General features: G+C 42.5%; 1 protein-coding gene across 1 annotated transcript in view; it reads right to left on the reverse strand.

The window, feature by feature from the left end:
- Positions 1-17,190, reverse strand: part of PAAF1 (proteasomal ATPase associated factor 1) — a 36,629-nt gene that overhangs the window by 12,365 nt on the left and 7,074 nt on the right. The window contains exons 3-8 of the mRNA XM_049780311.1: positions 16,382-16,485; positions 12,158-12,247; positions 10,153-10,251; positions 8,159-8,309; positions 4,180-4,374; positions 1,001-1,092 (exon numbers count right to left, since the gene is read on the reverse strand). Of these exons, the coding sequence (XP_049636268.1) occupies positions 1,001-1,092; positions 4,180-4,374; positions 8,159-8,309; positions 10,153-10,251; positions 12,158-12,247; positions 16,382-16,485 (731 nt within the window). The remainder of the gene's footprint in view (positions 1-1,000; positions 1,093-4,179; positions 4,375-8,158; positions 8,310-10,152; positions 10,252-12,157; positions 12,248-16,381; positions 16,486-17,190) is intronic.

Genomic DNA, 17,190 nt, shown 5'->3' on the forward strand with positions numbered 1-17,190 from the left:
GATGGGTGTAGGCCCTCCCCAAATAAATAAAGTTTCATGTTACTTTAGAGTAGCTTTCTCAGCAAGGGTCCATAAGGATACCTTAAAATGGCCACAGATGAAATCTGAGTAAATTTAGAGCCACGTCATAAATCCAGGGAGTGAACAGTAGAATGGAGGTGGGCAGTGGAGAGGGGCACAGGAAAGAAACAAGCTCAGAAAAGAACCATGGAGACTGGGGAGATAGTACAGTGGGTAAGGCATTTGCTTTGTATGCAGCTGATGTGGGTTTAATCCCCAGCATCTCATCTGATCTCCCAATCAGTCAGGAGTGATCCTTGGTGTGGTCAAAACAAAATAAAACAAAACAAAAAAAATTGCAACAGCCAGAAAAATAAAGGTATAGGAACCTTCTGCTTTAGAAGCAGAAGGAATCTATACAACTATGTCATTTTATATCTAGTATACCAAGACCCAAGAGGAAAGTGATTTAAAAGTCACAAAGTAGTAGAGCATTTTGAATCTTTACCATATAAACACTGCCAGGGAAAGCCTACTATGACCAATTTAATGATGAAAAAACTGAGCTAAGTGCTTAAGTAATCTACTTGATGTCACAGCCTTTAAGTGAAGAGCAAAATTGGGTTTTTTTGTTTTGCTTTGGTTTTGGAGCCACACCCGGTGACTCTCAGGGATTACTCCTGGCTATGCACTCAGAAATCGTTCCTGGCTTGAGGAACTATATAGGACGCTGGGAGATCAAACTGCAGTTATTCTAGGTTAGCACATGTATGCAAGGCAGACGCCCTACCGCTTGCACCACCACTCCAGCCCCCAAGCTGAATGTTAAAAGTTGCCTTTATTCCAAACGCCAGGCTCTTCATCATACACTGCACTGCCATTCATTCATGCAGCTCCCTTAAATTTAGGAGAAAACAGGGAGCAGGTGAAAATGTTTCTGAAATGGCATGCCAAGAATCAGAGACCTAGCTTGCCCCAGAGTTCAAAGAAAACCACTTGCCGGCTGCCTGCTCTGGAGTCCCAAGCACTGAAGCTTCTTATCTTCCCGGGCCAAGAGAAGCATTTTCGACTCTGTTCCAACCTCTCGTTCACCTGTATGACAGATGAGCTATCTTAATAACCAAAAAAATATAAGCATATTTGTGGAATAGAAACAAAGACACAAACAAATGAAAAAAAAACTTTGGGGTCTAGAGAGCTAAGTCAATGGGTAAGCTGCTTGCTTAGCACAAATTGACCAACGGTCAATCCCCTTTACCATTCAGGTCCCTGGGAACCTCGCCAGAAGTAATCCCTGAGCACAACCAGGTTTGTTCCTCAAACAAACAAATAATACTAAAAAAATAAATAAAATCAAAACTTTTGGACTCTGGCAGAGTAGTGACTATTACAGGGAGAAGGAGACAGGTACTGGAACTGTAGAAGGGGGTGACTGGTTGGTGGTGGTGGTGGTAAGGTGTTTAATATACACAATTACTGAGGTGAGAAACAGTGCACCTACAACCTTACTAGTAGTTGGGACAAAGCGGTAGTAAGTGGACAAGGTATTGCCTTGCACACAGCCTACCTAATTCCGATCCCCAGCAACCCATATGGGTCTCCCAAGCCCTGCCAGGAGTTATCCCTAAACACAGAGTTGGTGATCCCTAAGTAAGCTCGGAAGATCACAGGATGTAGAGCCCCAAGAAAGAAAAGGAAAGAAAGGAAAGAATAGGAAAGAAGAAAGGAAGGAAGGAAGGAAGGAAGGAAGGAAGGAAGGAAGGAAGGAAGGAAGGAAGGAAGGAAGGAAGGAAGGAAGGAAGGAAGGAAGGAAGGAAGGAAGGAAGGAAGGAAGAAAGGAAGGAAGGAAGGAAGGAAGGAAGGAAGGAAGGAAGGAAGGAAGGAAGGAAGGAAGGAAAGGAGGAAGGGAGGAAGGAAGGGAGGAAGGAAGGAAGGAAGAGAAAGAAAGAGAGAAAGAAAGAAAGAAAGAAAGAAAGAAAGAAAGAAAGAAAGAAAGAAAGAAAGAAAGAAAGAAAGAAAGAAAGAAAGAAAGAAAGAAAGAAAGAAAGAAAGAAAGAAAGAAAGAAAGAAAGAAAGAAAGAGAAAGAGAGAAAGAGAGAAAGAAACAAACAAACTTAACTAGGGGAAGAGGCTGGAAAGAGTACAGCAGGTGGGCCGGAGAGATAGCATAGAGGTAAGGTGTTTGCCTTGCATGCAGAAGAACGGTGGTTCGAATCCTGGCATCCCATATGATCTCCTGAGCCTACCAGGAGCGACTTCTGAGCATAGAGCCAGGAGTAACCCCTGAGCACTGCCAGGTGTAACCCAAAAATCAAAAAAAAAAAAAAAAAAAAAATATATATATATATATATATATATATATATATATATGTAAGTACAGCAGGCAAGGGCACTTGCCTTGCATGAGACTGACCTAGGTTCAATTTTCAACAACCCATATGATCCTCTGAGCACTTCCAGGAGTAATTCCTGAGTGGCAGAGCCAGGAGTGACACCTGAACATTACAGGGATAGCCCCATTAAATAAAAGAACAAAAACCACCTGGGCTGGAGTGATAGCACAGTAGTAGGGCATTTGCCTTGTATACTGTCAACCTGGGACAGACCCGGGTTCAATCCCAGGCATCCTGTATGGTCTCCTGAGCCTTCCAGGAATGATTTTTGAGTGCAGAGCCAGGAGTAACTCCTTAGCACTGTCGGGTATGATCCCAAAACCAAACTAAACCAAAATAAAACAAAATCCAAAACCAACCCCTCTCAAAATAAAACCAACTATGAAACTTAGCATACCTCACTTTCGGGGGAAAAAAAAGAGCAAAAAGCTAAAGGGTGACTTTTTTATTTTATTTTTTTTTTTTTTGTTACTGTTATGAGATGCAATCTTGACATCAAATATAGAGCCTCACTTTTATGAGGTATGAGCTCTACCACTTGAGCCACATCTCTGCTCCAGAGAGTGACTTTCTATATATGTAAAATATAATATTAATAAACCCAACTTGAAAGTATTATTAAGTCCTTTGTATTGTGATAAAATGTCATAGTAGTAGAAGGGGAACAAGGCTGAACAAAATAGTCTTTTACCCTTAAGACCTTTGAAATCTTAAGGAAATAAAATATGTTCATTCACTTATTAAAGACATACTACATATAAGGCACTTTTAGGTACTGAGGAAGTGGTCATATACAAAAAGACAAGATAATCATTCACAAGGATTCTTTTTTTTTGTTTTTTTGTTTTTGTTTTTGGGCCACACCCGTTTGACGCTCAGGGGTTACTCCTGGCTATGCGCTCAGAAATCGCCCCTGGCTTGGGGGACCATATGGGACACCGGGGGATCAAACCGTGGTCCGTCCTACGCTAGTACTTGCAAGGCAGACACCTTACCTCTAGCGCCACCTTCCCGGCCCCAAAGGATTCTTAAGAAACAAAAAAGTGGAATTAGTAAATAAAAAAGGACAGTTCCAAATAATCATGAGTTTAACAAAGTTAAAACAGGAAAACATTGGGGCCAGAGAGATAGTACAGTGATGTTTGCCTTGCAAGCAGCCGATCCAGGACCTAAGGTGGTTGGTTCAAATCCCAGCATCCCATATGATCCCCTGAGCCAGACAGGAGCTATTTCTGAACAGATGAAAGGAGTAACCCCTGAGCACAGCCGGGTGTGATCCAGGACCTAAGGTGGTTGGTTCAAATCCCAGCATCCCATATGATCCCCTGAGCCAGACAGGAGCTATTTCTGAACAGATGAAAGGAGTAACCCCTGAGCACAGCCGGGTGTGGCCCAAAAAACAAAAAACAAAAAACAACCCACCCCCACAAAAAAAAAAACACAGGAAAACATGATCAAAGGTGAACTGATAGTGGTAAGTGGGAAAAGTAACTAAAAATTTACTTGTTTACTTTTTTGGGGGGTGGGTGGGTGGGTTTGTGCCACACCTGGTGGTCATAGGGATTTCTCCTGCTCCTGATGGTACTTGAGGACCAATGCTAGGGATATAATCTGGGTTACACATGCAAGGTAGGCTTCCTAAATGCTATACCATCTCTTTGGCCCCTAAATGGAAAATAGAAAACAAGTTATAGAGCAGGAATATAGAATGAGGAAAAAAGAGACTAAGACGAACACTGAGAGAAACTTAGAGAAAAGAAAATAACTAATATTATTATTCACTTACTGGGTGTTTGCTCAGGGGAGCCGAGGTTTATGGAGTTGTCAGCAGCACCCACAGCCATACCATTGATGGAAGAACCGCAGTCTCCTATGATGCCCAGGCAGGCTGAGCGCCCACAGTCCCAAAGTCGTGCTGTCCCATCTCGAGAACAAGATACCACATTTCTTCCCCGATCAATGATGGCCGTATCCAAGATACCTGGCAAGTAGGACAAAGACACCCTATGGTGCAGCAGGCCACAAAGAAACAAGAGCAGTGATCTTCAGCTAACAAGGCTGATATAGGTCAATGCTTGGGCTTGGCAATGCTGTATTCCTTGAGCCCATCAATATTGAGGGCTGCCAGGGTTTCAAGTACTGATCTTGTTTAATCTTTCCTATTTGCCTTCTCTTTTGGATGATACTGTTTCTATGGCAAAAGACTCACACCTGGTTGTGGTGCATGTATGCATATACATATAGTCTCGGTACATTAGATCTTATACTCTTTGTGTGAACTGAGATCTCACTTAGCATGTGGAGGGTGTTGGGAATCAAACTCAAGGTGTCTTAAAATGGTTTTTTGAGCCACACCTGGTGACGCTCAGAGGTTACTCCTGGCTATGCGCTCAGAAATTGCTCCTGGCTTGGGGGACCATATGGGACACTGGGGGATCCAACTGCGTTCTGTCCTAGGTTAGACGTGTACAAGGCAAATGCCCTACCTCTTGTGCCACCGCCGCTCCAGCCCCAAGATTTCTTAGATGGAAAGCAGTTGCTCTCTACTGAGACAGGCTCCTTCATTCATTTTTTTTGTTTTGTTTGTTTTTTGGGCCACACCCGGCAGTGTGCAGGGGTTACTCCTGGCTCTGTGCTCGGAACCTGGCAGGCTGGGGGACCATTATGGAATGCTGGGGATCAAACCCGGGTTCGTCCCAAGTTGGCTGCATGTAAGGCATACATATAGAATACTACTTGGCCTTAAGAAAGGATAAAATCATGCAATTCACTGCTACATGATAATTCTGGAGAGTACCACATTGAGTGAAGTTAATCAGGACAGACAAAATGATCTCTCTCATAGTAGAATCATAGTAGGAAACAGAAACTAAAAATTTGTCATCAGCAAAAAAGTTTATGAGGTAGAAGGAGTGGTTATGATGGAGAACAGGATGGAGGGGACACTGGGATAGTGGTGAGGGAAACACCCTCTGGTGGAGTGTGTGGTGCAGAATGATTTTTTTTTTTTTGGGCCACACCCAGCGGTGCTCAGGGATTACTCCTGGCTGTCTGCTCAGAAATAGCTCCTGGCAGGCACGGGGGACCATATGGGACACCGGGATTCGAACCAACCACCTTTGGTCCTGGATCGGCTGCTTGCAAGGCAAACACCGCTGAGCTATCTCTCCGGGCCCGTGCAGAATGATTTATATATGAAACCCTACTATTAACAGTACTGTAAACTATAGTACTTAAGATAAAAATAAAAACCCCTGCCCCCAAAAAAAGTCCGTCTGGGAAAGATTTAGCAGTCTCTTCTCCAAGTCACCACCATTTGCCTAAGGAATTCTCCTGAGCCAGCCAGGAGCTACCTAACCTGGGTCCAATGCACTGGAAGAAGTTTGAGAAGATGAAGCCAGACTACCTAGGAGCCACAGCTGCAGCATGTTACAAACAACTGTAAATCGTTTAATATGCACCAAGGGTTTAGCTTCTCATCGATGAACTCCCTCTTCCAAATGGACATCTCTGAGTCAGAAGGAAGGACTGTGGAGCCCAAAGAATGGAGAGGTAGTGAAGTTCACCTTGAAGAAGTCTACCAAATGGGGCCCACCTACCAATAGGTACAGTGTAGGGGCCTTCACACAGCCTCAATTAGGCATTCCATATGGTTTCCTGGAGTTATCCCTGAGCACAGGGCCAGAAGTAAATCTTGAGCATCATTGGGTGCAGCCCAAAAACCAAAAGCAAAATAACAAAAGACAAGTCTTTCAAACACACACACAGACCCCAAATAAGAAGCTCAAGAAACAGTACAAGTGTTAAGGCACCTTGCACATAACCATAACACAGTGTGAGTCCTTAACACCATGAAATCACACCCACCCTACCCTCAGCACTACCCAGGATCACTCGAACACAGAGTCAGGAATAGCGCCTGGAGGCAGAATTGATGCTTACATTTGTTGAGTAATTTTAAGAATCAGGTTGCATTTTCAGGCCCTCGACCATTGTTTTCACTCTGACATACTATTTTTGAAATAGGATATGCTGCCTACAAATAACAATAGATGCTTCAATACTCACTGATTTCTAAGCACTGCACCCACAGGTATTTTATTCCCATATATACATATTTATATCTTGCTCCCAAGTAGCATCAAAATAACTGAAGTAATAGTGAAACAAGAGGGGCCAGAGTGATAGCACAGCAGTAGGGCATTTTCCTTGCATGCGGCTGACCCAGGACAGACCCAGGTTCGATCTCTGGCATTCCATATAGTCCTCTGAGCCTGCCAGGAGTGACCCAACTCCCCCCCCCCCCCAATAATGAAGGACAATAATAACATTTTCTTAAATCAAGTCTAGAGGGGACCGGAGTGATAGCACAATTGTAGGGCATTTAAATGCCTTGCATGCAGATCATCCGATATGGACTCACATTTGATCTCCAGCATCCCATATGGTCCCCCCGTCCCCCCTCCCCCCGAGCCTGCCAGGAGCTATTTCTGAGCACTGAGCCAGGAGTAGCTTTGAGTGCTGCCGGGTGTGGCAAAAAACAAAAACAAATCAAGTGTAGGGGCTGAAGAGATAGCACAGCAGTAGGGCATTTGCCTTGCAAGCGGCGGACCCAGGACCAGCGTTGGTTTGAATCCTGCATCCCATATGCTCCCCATTCCTGCTAGGAGTGATTTCTGAGCACAGAGCCAGGAGTCACCCCTGAGCGCTGCAGGGTGTGCCCCCCCCAAAAAAAATCAAGTGTAGAGCCAAGGAGTAACTTATAAGCATCACTGGTATGCGTGCCCCCCCCCCCAATTTTTTAAGTGGTGAGCCATAGAGATAGTATAGTGGATAGGCATTGGTTGACCTGGGTTCAATCCCCATCACCACCCTAAGCCTCATGAGGAGTGATCCCTGAATTCAGAGCCAGGAGTCAGCTCTGAGCATGAAGGGTTTGGCCCCCAAACCAAAACAAAATAAAATAAAACAAGAGTGGGCATACCTCTTTCTCTCTCACTTCCTTACTCTTTCCCTACTTTCTCTCTCTTTGTTGGTATAAATGAGGATGTCACATACACTTGGTCACATACTTTAGTGCTCAAACTGAGTTGTGGCATGTTGAAGGTAAAACGCATGATTGATGGTGGCATTGGGGAATCACAAAATTCTACTACACTGTTTTCAGCATGTGGGACAGTGATGAGGATGGACACTTTGCCTTTGGCCAGTAAGGCAGTTTATTAGCTGTAAGACTGTCTCCCTCTCTTTTTCCCCAGCACACAAGCAGATGATCACCTGGGAAGGATTTTTTTCTCCCATTGTCAATGGTGGCAAACAACTATCTGTGTAAGGCAGTTAGTTCTAGATAGCAGAAAGAAAGATCAGCAGAGAAATTTTTCTATTCCTTGGGGAAACAGCAGCTTATCTAAATGCACAGTTGGAGGACTTATTTGTGGTTTTGTAAATAGCTTGTTTCAGTATCTACGATACTGAATGTATATACGATACGTTGTGAAGCTGTCCGTAGGGATCATTAGAGAAGCTTTTTAGAGAAATTACAACCCTGGGGCCGGGCGGTGGCGCTCGAGGTAAGGTGCCTGCCTTACCTGCGCTAGCCTCGGACGGACCGCGGTTCGATCCCCCGGCGTCCCATATGGTCCCCCAAGCCAGGAGCGACTTCTGAGCGCATAGCCAGGAGTAACCCCTGAGCGTCACCGGGTGTGGCCCAAAAAAACCAAAAAAAAAAAAAAAAAAAAAAAAAGAGAAATTACAACCCTCCATACCTCCTTTGTGACCTTTGAAGGTCACCACGCAGTTCGCATCTTCAGCTGACCAGATCTTCAGCTGAGCATCCATTCCCCCACTCAAAACCACAAGGCCTGATGGGAAAAACCTGCAACAATTCACATCAAACACATGTCCGTCCAATACTCGCTGGAAAAACAAACAAAAAAAATTTCATGCTAGTTCTCTTTGCAGTCCCCCAAAGATCTTTATACAATATTCACATGTGAGTTTTAAAAAACTCAACAGTCTATTTTTAATTATCACTTTATTTAAGCACCGTGGATACAAAATTTTTCATGACTGAGTTTCAGTCATACAACGTACACTACCCTTCACCAGTGCATATTTCCCATCACCAACATCAATAGTTTTTCCCCTCTCACCCTCCCTGATGCCCTCTTCCCTCCCACCCACCCTCCCCTGCCTGCTTCTGGGTGAGGCATTTTATTTCTCAATCATTCTCTCTCTCTCTCCTTCCTCCCTTTCTCTTTCTCTTTCCCCTCCCTCTCCTTCTCCCTCTCTCTCATCTTTTTTGACACTCTGGTTTGCACTATTGTTCACAAAGGGGTACCAGGCATATCACTTTATTCCCTTTCAGCACACAACACTTGTCCAGAGTGATTCGTTCCAACTATCATTGTCAAGGAGTAGAGGACCCTTTCCATTTTTTTTTTTTTTTTTTTTTGGTTTTTGGGTCACACCCGGCAGCACTCAGGGGTTACTCCTGGCTAGGCTCTCAGATATCACTCCTGGCAGGCTCAGTGGACCATATGGGATGCAGAGGATCAAACCCAGGTCTGTCCCAGCTCAGCTATATGCAAGGGAAATACCCTACTGCTGTGCCGTCATTCTGGCCCACTCTTATCTTTTTTGCTCTCTTTCCTTTTGGACACTGTGGTTTGCACTATTATTAATGAAGGGATGCCATGTATGTCACTTTATCCCTTTCAGCACCCAGTTCCTGTCCAGAGTAATCAGTTCCAACTATCATTGTCATAGTGGACAAACACCTTACCCACTGTGTGTTTGTTCTAGTCCTGTCTTTTATTTTTATATCCACAAATGATTTTTTTAAATGTTTCTATTTAAATTTTATCTAAATTTTAAATTTATTTAAAAATTAACTTAATTTAAATTTATTTAAACTTTATTTAATTTTTTAAATCCACATATCCCACAAAGGAGTGAGATTATTTTATGTCTTTCTTCTTCCTCTGACTCATTTCACTCAGCATAACACTCTCCGTATCATTCCATGTATAAATTTCATAACTTCATTTTTTTTCTAACAGCTGTGTAGTATTCCATTGTGCAGATGTACCACAGTTTCTTTAGCATCATCTGACCTAACAATCTTTACTTCATTTGTCAACCAGGTCATGTTCTAAGAGTTTTACTCTGGATTCTAGCCATATATACTGTGGGTTTAAACCCCAAAACTCCTAAGCCATCCTTAGTCTATCTAATTCTACGCATAAGTTGGAAGACTCAATCATGCATTTTTTTGGTTTTGTTCTTATTTTTGTTTGTTTGGGGCCACACCCAAACAATGCTCAGGTGTAACTCTTTGCCCTCAGGAATTATTCCTGGCAGGTTCAGAGGACCATATGGGACCCTAGGGATCAAATATAGTACTTCACCTACTGTATTTACCTACTGTATTATGTCTCTGGCCCCTCAACCATATAGTTAATGTAGCAGGATAGCTATTCTGTTTTAGAAACCAATTACTGAAGGCAATTCATGCTACCTTTTAGCAAAGAGATCACCAACTTAAACACTCACTGGCCTTACTCTTCCATGAGCCTACTCCCAATTTGTTCTAGTTTATTATCAAACTTGAGTATGTTTCTGAAATTACCATATATGAGATTAAATTATAATGTGACTATGTTTAGAAAAGCCACTCTTTCTTCCATGATCAAATTCAAGATTTTATCAGACTACCCTTCATGCATTAAATCCAAAAAGTACATATACAAGGCCTTACTCTGAGCTCTCCATTGGAAGCCTGCCAGATCTTCATGGTCCCATCAGTACTAGAAGACACACCAAGGCCTCCTCCACTGGAAATGTCCAAGCATGTTATCTGTTCAAAGACAAGGCCCTCAAAATTATAAATAATCATATGCTCTTTTCCGTGGAAGTACATTATGAATCTCCTTCATTTCACACTCAACACAGGCTTAAAATTCTGAGTCTCAAATAGAACATGATGGGGCTGGAGAGATGGCACAGCGGTAGGGCATTTGCCTTGAACATGGCTGACCCTTGATAGACCTGGATTCAATTCCTGACATCCCATATGGTCCCCTGAACCTGCCAGGAGTGATTTCTGAGCGCAGAGCCAGGAGTGACCCCTGAGTGCCTCTGGATGTTGCAAAAGAAAACAAAACAATCAAACAGAACACGACACTGCCAGGGATTGAACTCTGGTTAAATGCATAAAAGGCAAATACCCTACCTGCTATACTATCACTTCAGCACCAACACCCCCTAAAATGGAAAGTTTCAGTAAAACCAGTTTCTCTGGGGCCAGAATGGTGGCACTAGTCATAAGGCATCTACCTAGTGTGTGTTAACCTAGGACAGACCGTGGTTCGATCCCCCCAGCATCCCATATGGTCCCCCAAGCCAGGAGTAATTTCTGAGTGCAGAGCCAGGAATAACCCCTAAGTGTAACTGGATGTGGTCCAAAAACCAACCAACCAAACAAACAAACAAAAAAATCAGTTTCTCCATCTATTTCCTTCTTCTATTTCCTGAATCCTTTTTTTTTTTTTTTGGTTTTTGGGCCACACCCGGCGGTGCTCAGGGGTTACTCCTGGCTGTCTGCTCAGAAATAGCTCCTGGCAGGCATGGGGGACCATATGGGACATCGGGATTCGAACCAACCACCTTTGGTCCTGGATCAGCTGCTTGCAAGGCAAACGCTGCTGTGCTATCTCTCCGGGCCCCTGAATCCTTTTTCATGGTACTTTAAAGGGCTTTACTATACTTTCAAAATTATTCCTCAAAATTATATGATGGGAAACAACCAATAACAGTATTGTAAATCACAGACCCTCAAAATTATAAAGTAAAAATAGGGCCTGGAGTGATAGCAGAGTGGCGTTTGCCTTGCAAGCAGCCGATCCAGGAACAAAAGTGGTTGGTTCGAATCCGGTGTCCCATATGGTCCCCCATGCCTGCCAGGAGCTATTTCTGAGCAGACAGCCAGGAGTAACCCCTGAGCACCGCTGGGTGTGGCCCAAAAACCACAAAAAAAAAAAAAAAGTAAAAATAAAAAAAAATTGCTATACACTATGCTTGGAATTTTGTGAAAATATTCTATAAGCAAAGAGACAGAAATATAAGCAGTGCAAAGAATGCAAACATCAGCTATTTTACAGAAAAATTATTGAGTAGCTCTTCTAAAACACATAAAAAATTTCATAGTCCCTTCCTCTAAGATTTGTACACTTTTATAAAGTCACAAGCTGGTTTATTTTGTTTGTTTGTTTTTGTTTTTGGGTCACACCCGGCATTGATCAGGGGTCACTCCTGACTATGCTCAGAAATCGTTCCTGGCAGACTCGGGGAACCATTTGGGATGCTGAACCACCGTCATTCTGCATCTAAAGCAAATGCCTTACCGCTGTGCTATCTCTCTGGCACCCACAAGCTGGTTTTTTATTTTTATTTTATATCTTATTTTATTTTTTGTTTTTGGGCCATATCCAGTGGTGCTCAGAGGTTATTCTGGCAGGCATGGGAGACTATCTGGGATGCCAGGGGTTGAACTTGGGTCAGCCATGTACAAGGTAATGCCCTACAAGCTATGTTACTGCATTGGTCCATCACAAACTGCTTTTGCTAAATAATACTTCTTCAGCTGTGCTATTTTATGATGCATAGTGAATGCAAGATATGAATTATGCATATATGCGTAGCACTAGACAGAAAAAAGAAAACCATGCTATGACATTTTCACCTCATTTAAACAAAATACTTACACTCTTTCCATGAATTCTGGAAAACATCGTATATGGTGCCAAAAAGTTTGAAGATGCATTTTCTTTTGGACATGAAATATGAATGCTTTTCTAAATAGAGAGAGAAAGATAAAATTCATCAGTAAAATATTCTCTTGGAATCAAAGTCTTGTAAAAAAGAATAAGACTGGGGGATCAGCTGGGAGTTCAGTCCCTTGCATCATTATGGCCCCCTGAGCTGGCGAGAAGTGATCCCTGAGCACAGTTAAGAGTAAACTCTGGGGCCCGAAGAGATAGCACAGCGGTGTTTGCCTTGCAAGCAGCCGATCCAGGACCAAAGGTGGTTGGTTCAAATCCCAGTGTCCCATATGGTCCCCCGTGCCTGCCAGGAGCTATTTCTGAGCAGACAGCCAGGAGTAACCCCTGAGCACCGCCGGGTGTGGCCCAAAAACCAAAAAAAAAAAAAAAAAAAAAGAGTAAACTCTGGAGGCTGTAGAAATAGCATGGAGGTAGGGCATTTGCCTTGTTTGCAGAAGGACAGTGATTCGAATCCCGACATCCCATATGGTCCTCCGAGTCTGTCAGGAGTGATTTCTGAGTGTAAAGCCAGAAGTAACCCCTGCGGGCTGCCGAATGTGACCCAAAAATAACAACAAAAAAAGAGTAAACCCTGAGCATAGGTGAGTGTGGCACAGAAAACAAAATAAATAAAAAGTAACACCTGATTCAAAGAATCAAAATAAAAACTAATACTTGATTCAGTTATTAGAAAAAAAACTTAGGTGTGTTTGTTATAGTTGGGCATGTAGATCTGTATTTTCTTTTTGTTGCTGTTTTTTATTTTTTATTTTTTTTTTGGTTTTTGGATCACACCTGGCTCTGCATTCAGAAGTCACCCTGGCAGGCTCGGAAGACCATATGGGATGCTGGAATTTGAACCAGGGTTCGTTCTGTGTTCGCTGCATGCAAGGTAAATGCTGTGCTATTGCTCTGGCCCCAAATCTGTATTTTCTTTTTTTTTTTGGTTTTTGGGCCACACCCGGCGTTGCTCAGGGGTTACTCCTGGCTGTCTGCTCAGAAATAGCTCCTGGCAGGCATGGGGGACCATATGGGACATCGGGATTCGAACCAACCACCTTTGGTCCTGGATCAGCTGCTTGCAAGGCAAATGCCGCTGCGCTATCTCTCCGGGCCCCCAGATCTGTATTTTCAATGTTTGTGTTTTGCTTGGAGTTAAACCCAACTAACTGTTTTCTTGGAAGAACATGTGGTACTGAAGACCAAACTCAGGGTCTCAGATATACAAAGCATATATTCTAACATTTAAATTACATCCCTGGCTCTCAACTATAAGTTTTATAAAACGTATTTATCAGATATATTGTGTTTTTTAATAAAATATTAGAGTCTGAGTTGAAACACACTTTACATAGTAAAATACACAAAGAATATTAAAGACTTACTAAGATAAAAAGGAATCTAAAGTATCTTTTTTTTTTTTTTTTTTTTTTTTTTTTTTGGTTATTGGGCCAGACCCAGCAGTACTCAGGGGTTACTCCTGGCTCTCTGCTAAGAAATTACTCCAGGAAGGCTCTGGGGACCATATGGGATGCCAAGATCGAACCTGGATCGAACATATGCAAGGCAAATGCCCTCCCCACTGTGCTATCATTCTGGTCCCCCATCCCATAATTTATTAGGAAGTCATCTTAATTTTAGACTTTTGATGATGCTCAAGTGGTCTTAGTAGCTACTCTTGGCCCTGAGCTCAAGGATTGCTCCATGCAGTGACACAGGGAGTCAAATCCAGGTTCTATGCATACATATGCATCCAGGTCCTTTGCTTTAATCTCTCTGGCCTATCAATAATAACTATTATTACTAAGTAAAGGCTGAAATATTTTAGAAATTTTTGGACGGGAGGGGGGTCATACCCAGTAATGCTCTGGTCTTATTCCAGTGCCTAAAATACGTTAGAGATTGAGTTTAATGAAATGTCTTATTAAAACTAATTTCATGGGCCCGGAGAGATAGCACAGCGGCGATTGCCTTGCAAGCAGCCGATCCAGGACCAAAGGTGGTTGGTTCGAATCCCGGTGTCCCATATGGTCCCCCGTGCCTGCCAGGAGCTGTTTCTGAGCAGATAGCCAGGAGTAGCCCCTGAGCACCGCCGGGTGTGGCCCAAAAACCAAAAAAACAAAAAACAAAACTAATTTCACCTATACTGAATTTGAAATTTTTTCCCTCCCTTTCCCTTTGTTGTTGCTGCAATAACCCTGGGCTGACACATGCTTGGCTGTGATGCTTGCACACTTGATTGTGGTTTGTACCCAGATTGCTTAAATTAGTTTCAGTGCTTGCACACACCTGGCTATGCACTGTAGATCGCACACTGGCAAGAGTCACCAACAGGAAAATGATAGAAATCATGCTTGGCATAGGGGCTCAACTCTCTGCCTTATGCTTACAAAGTAGACACTTTTGCTGCTGAATCACCCCTGGCCCGATTTAAAAATATTTTGGGGGCCCGAGAGATAGCACAGCAGCGTTTGCCTTGCAAGCAGCCGATCCAGGACCAAAGGTGGTTGGTTCGAATCCCGGTATCCCATATGGTCTCTCGTGCCTGCCAGGAGCTATTTCTTTTTTTTTTTTTTTTTTTTTTTTGTGGTTTTTGGGTCACACCTGGCAGTGCTCAGGGGTTATTCCATATGGGGCGCCAGGATTTGAACCGATGACCTCCTGCATGAAAGGCAAACGCCTTACCTCCATGCTATCTCTCCCGCCCCTCCAGGAGCTATTTCTGAGCAGACAGCCAGGAGTAACCCCTGAGCAATGCCGGGTGTGACCCAAAACAACAACAACAACAACAACAAAATATATATATATTTTGGCCACCCCCAGCAGTGTTCAATAGCAACTACTAGGTCTGCGCTCGTGGGGTTGTTCTTGGAGGTATCTAGGTGACAATGTTATGCTGGTGATTGACCCAGGCCTTCCACAGGCAAAAAGCATAAACTCAACCCATTGAGCTATCTTGCCAGCCCTGGGCCTCTTCATTCTATCATTTCTGTGATTACTAGAAAAATTTAAAGTATATACGGGACTCACATTACCTATCTATTGGAAATGCTGGAATAAAGAAGTTAAGAGGAAGTATGACCTTGCTTTAGATACTTCCTTTACAAATCTTGTATCTAAAAATATCTAGAGTCTCACCCATCTATGAGTTTTAAGAAAACTAAAAGACATTATTGTAATAACACCCAGAGATAATAGAGATGAGGACTGGAAAGACGGACCATGATCTGAAGCTTACACAAAGAGTGGTGAGTCCAGTTAGAGAAATAACTACACTGACAACTATCATGACAATGTAGTGAGAGAAAGAAGTAGTATGCCTGTCTCGAATAAAGGCAAAGGGTGGGGGGGGGGGGAGGAGATGGGGAGTATTGGTGGTGGGAAGACTGCACTGGTGAAGGGAGGTGTTCATTTTTTATAACTGAAACCCAACTACAAACATGTTTATAATCATGGTGCTAAAATAAAGATATTAGTTAAAAATATATATACCAGTATATATCTGTAGCAGGAGAGATAGCACAGTGAATAGGGTGCTTGCCTTCTATGCAGCCAACTTGAGTTTGATTCTTGGCATCCCATATAGTCCCCCCAGATTGCCAGAAATGATCCTGAGTGCCAAACCAGAATAATCCTGTGCATCACTGGCATGGCCAGAAAGAAAAGTGTGTGTGTGTGTATGTGTGTGTACATACATACATTTATGTATATATACACTATATTTATGTATTTGTGCATGTGTGTATATAATCTTTAACTGAGAGATAGTACAGGGATTAAGGTCTTGCTTTACATGTGTTCAACACTAGAGCCACTATGAGTTACTTCTCAGAAGAAAGTTAGGAGTAAGTAGACCCTGAGCTCTAATTAGTACAGTGCAAACCCTCTTCCCCAAACTGCCCATATAAAAAGGAGAAGACCCTTGACTTTCCAAGGTGATCAAAACTGTAATTATTGGAGCCTAAGAAATAGTACAGGAAGGTGCTTACCTTACATGTGGTAACTGGTGTTATCTAAACCTTCCCCACCGAATATATTATAATTGTACAAATCAGTGATACTGATACAAAGTATTAGTAATCATATAAAGAAAGTAGATATAAAATAGATTAAGTAGCTAGAGTTTTGCCATAGTTTTGCACCCAGTAGCTAAGACAAAAATCCTACCTTATTTATTTCATTCACAATGAATCCTTCTGAAGCTGTAACCTCTGGGATGCCATCCAAGCCAAGTCCTTGACAAGTCAGGCTGCCATAAAAAGTTGGTTTCCCTAGGTAACACAAAGAAGCATATCTCCAAAATAACATCTTTCTCCTTTAAGATCCAATTCAGGTTATGGGGTGGAATGGGGGGACTTGAAAGAAAAGAAAGTATTTGTGTTAAATGTGAGATCAAGAGGAAAGAGTACTAGTTTTGGTGAACCTAATTTGAAGAAAATTCACACAGACATTAAAAGTCAGTAACAACAATTTGGGGGCTGAAGGTAGGTCATTTGCTTTGCACATGGCTGACCCGAGTTCAATCCTTGGCATCCCATATGGTCCCTGGATCCCGCCAGGAGTGATTTTTGAGCGTAGAGCCAGGAGTAAACCTGAGCACCACTGGGTATGGTTCAAAAACAAAAACAAAATAAGACAGAATATCAGTAACAATGATTTAAAGATACAGTAGAGACCACTTTAAATACTCAGTTCAACTTGAGTTTTACTAGTTATGAAATGAAATGCTCCCAGAATGAAAAGTGAGGATCAACATACATATATGCATTGACACACTGTATATATACATAATTCATAGAGAAAAGTTAGGTTTATATATCCAGAAAAAGGGCTGAAGAAGAGCACTGCTTTTGCAGTGGTATAGGCTAAATATTATCTTATTCATAAATATGCAGAGGTTAAAATAAAATTTAAGATGTTCTAATCTTCAACACTTTGTATTCTTCCATAAATACAGATATTTCTCTCCTTCCCAT

Source organism: Suncus etruscus, chromosome 9 (assembly GCF_024139225.1).
Source record: "Suncus etruscus isolate mSunEtr1 chromosome 9, mSunEtr1.pri.cur, whole genome shotgun sequence".
Classification (NCBI taxonomy): domain Eukaryota; kingdom Metazoa; phylum Chordata; class Mammalia; order Eulipotyphla; family Soricidae; genus Suncus; species Suncus etruscus.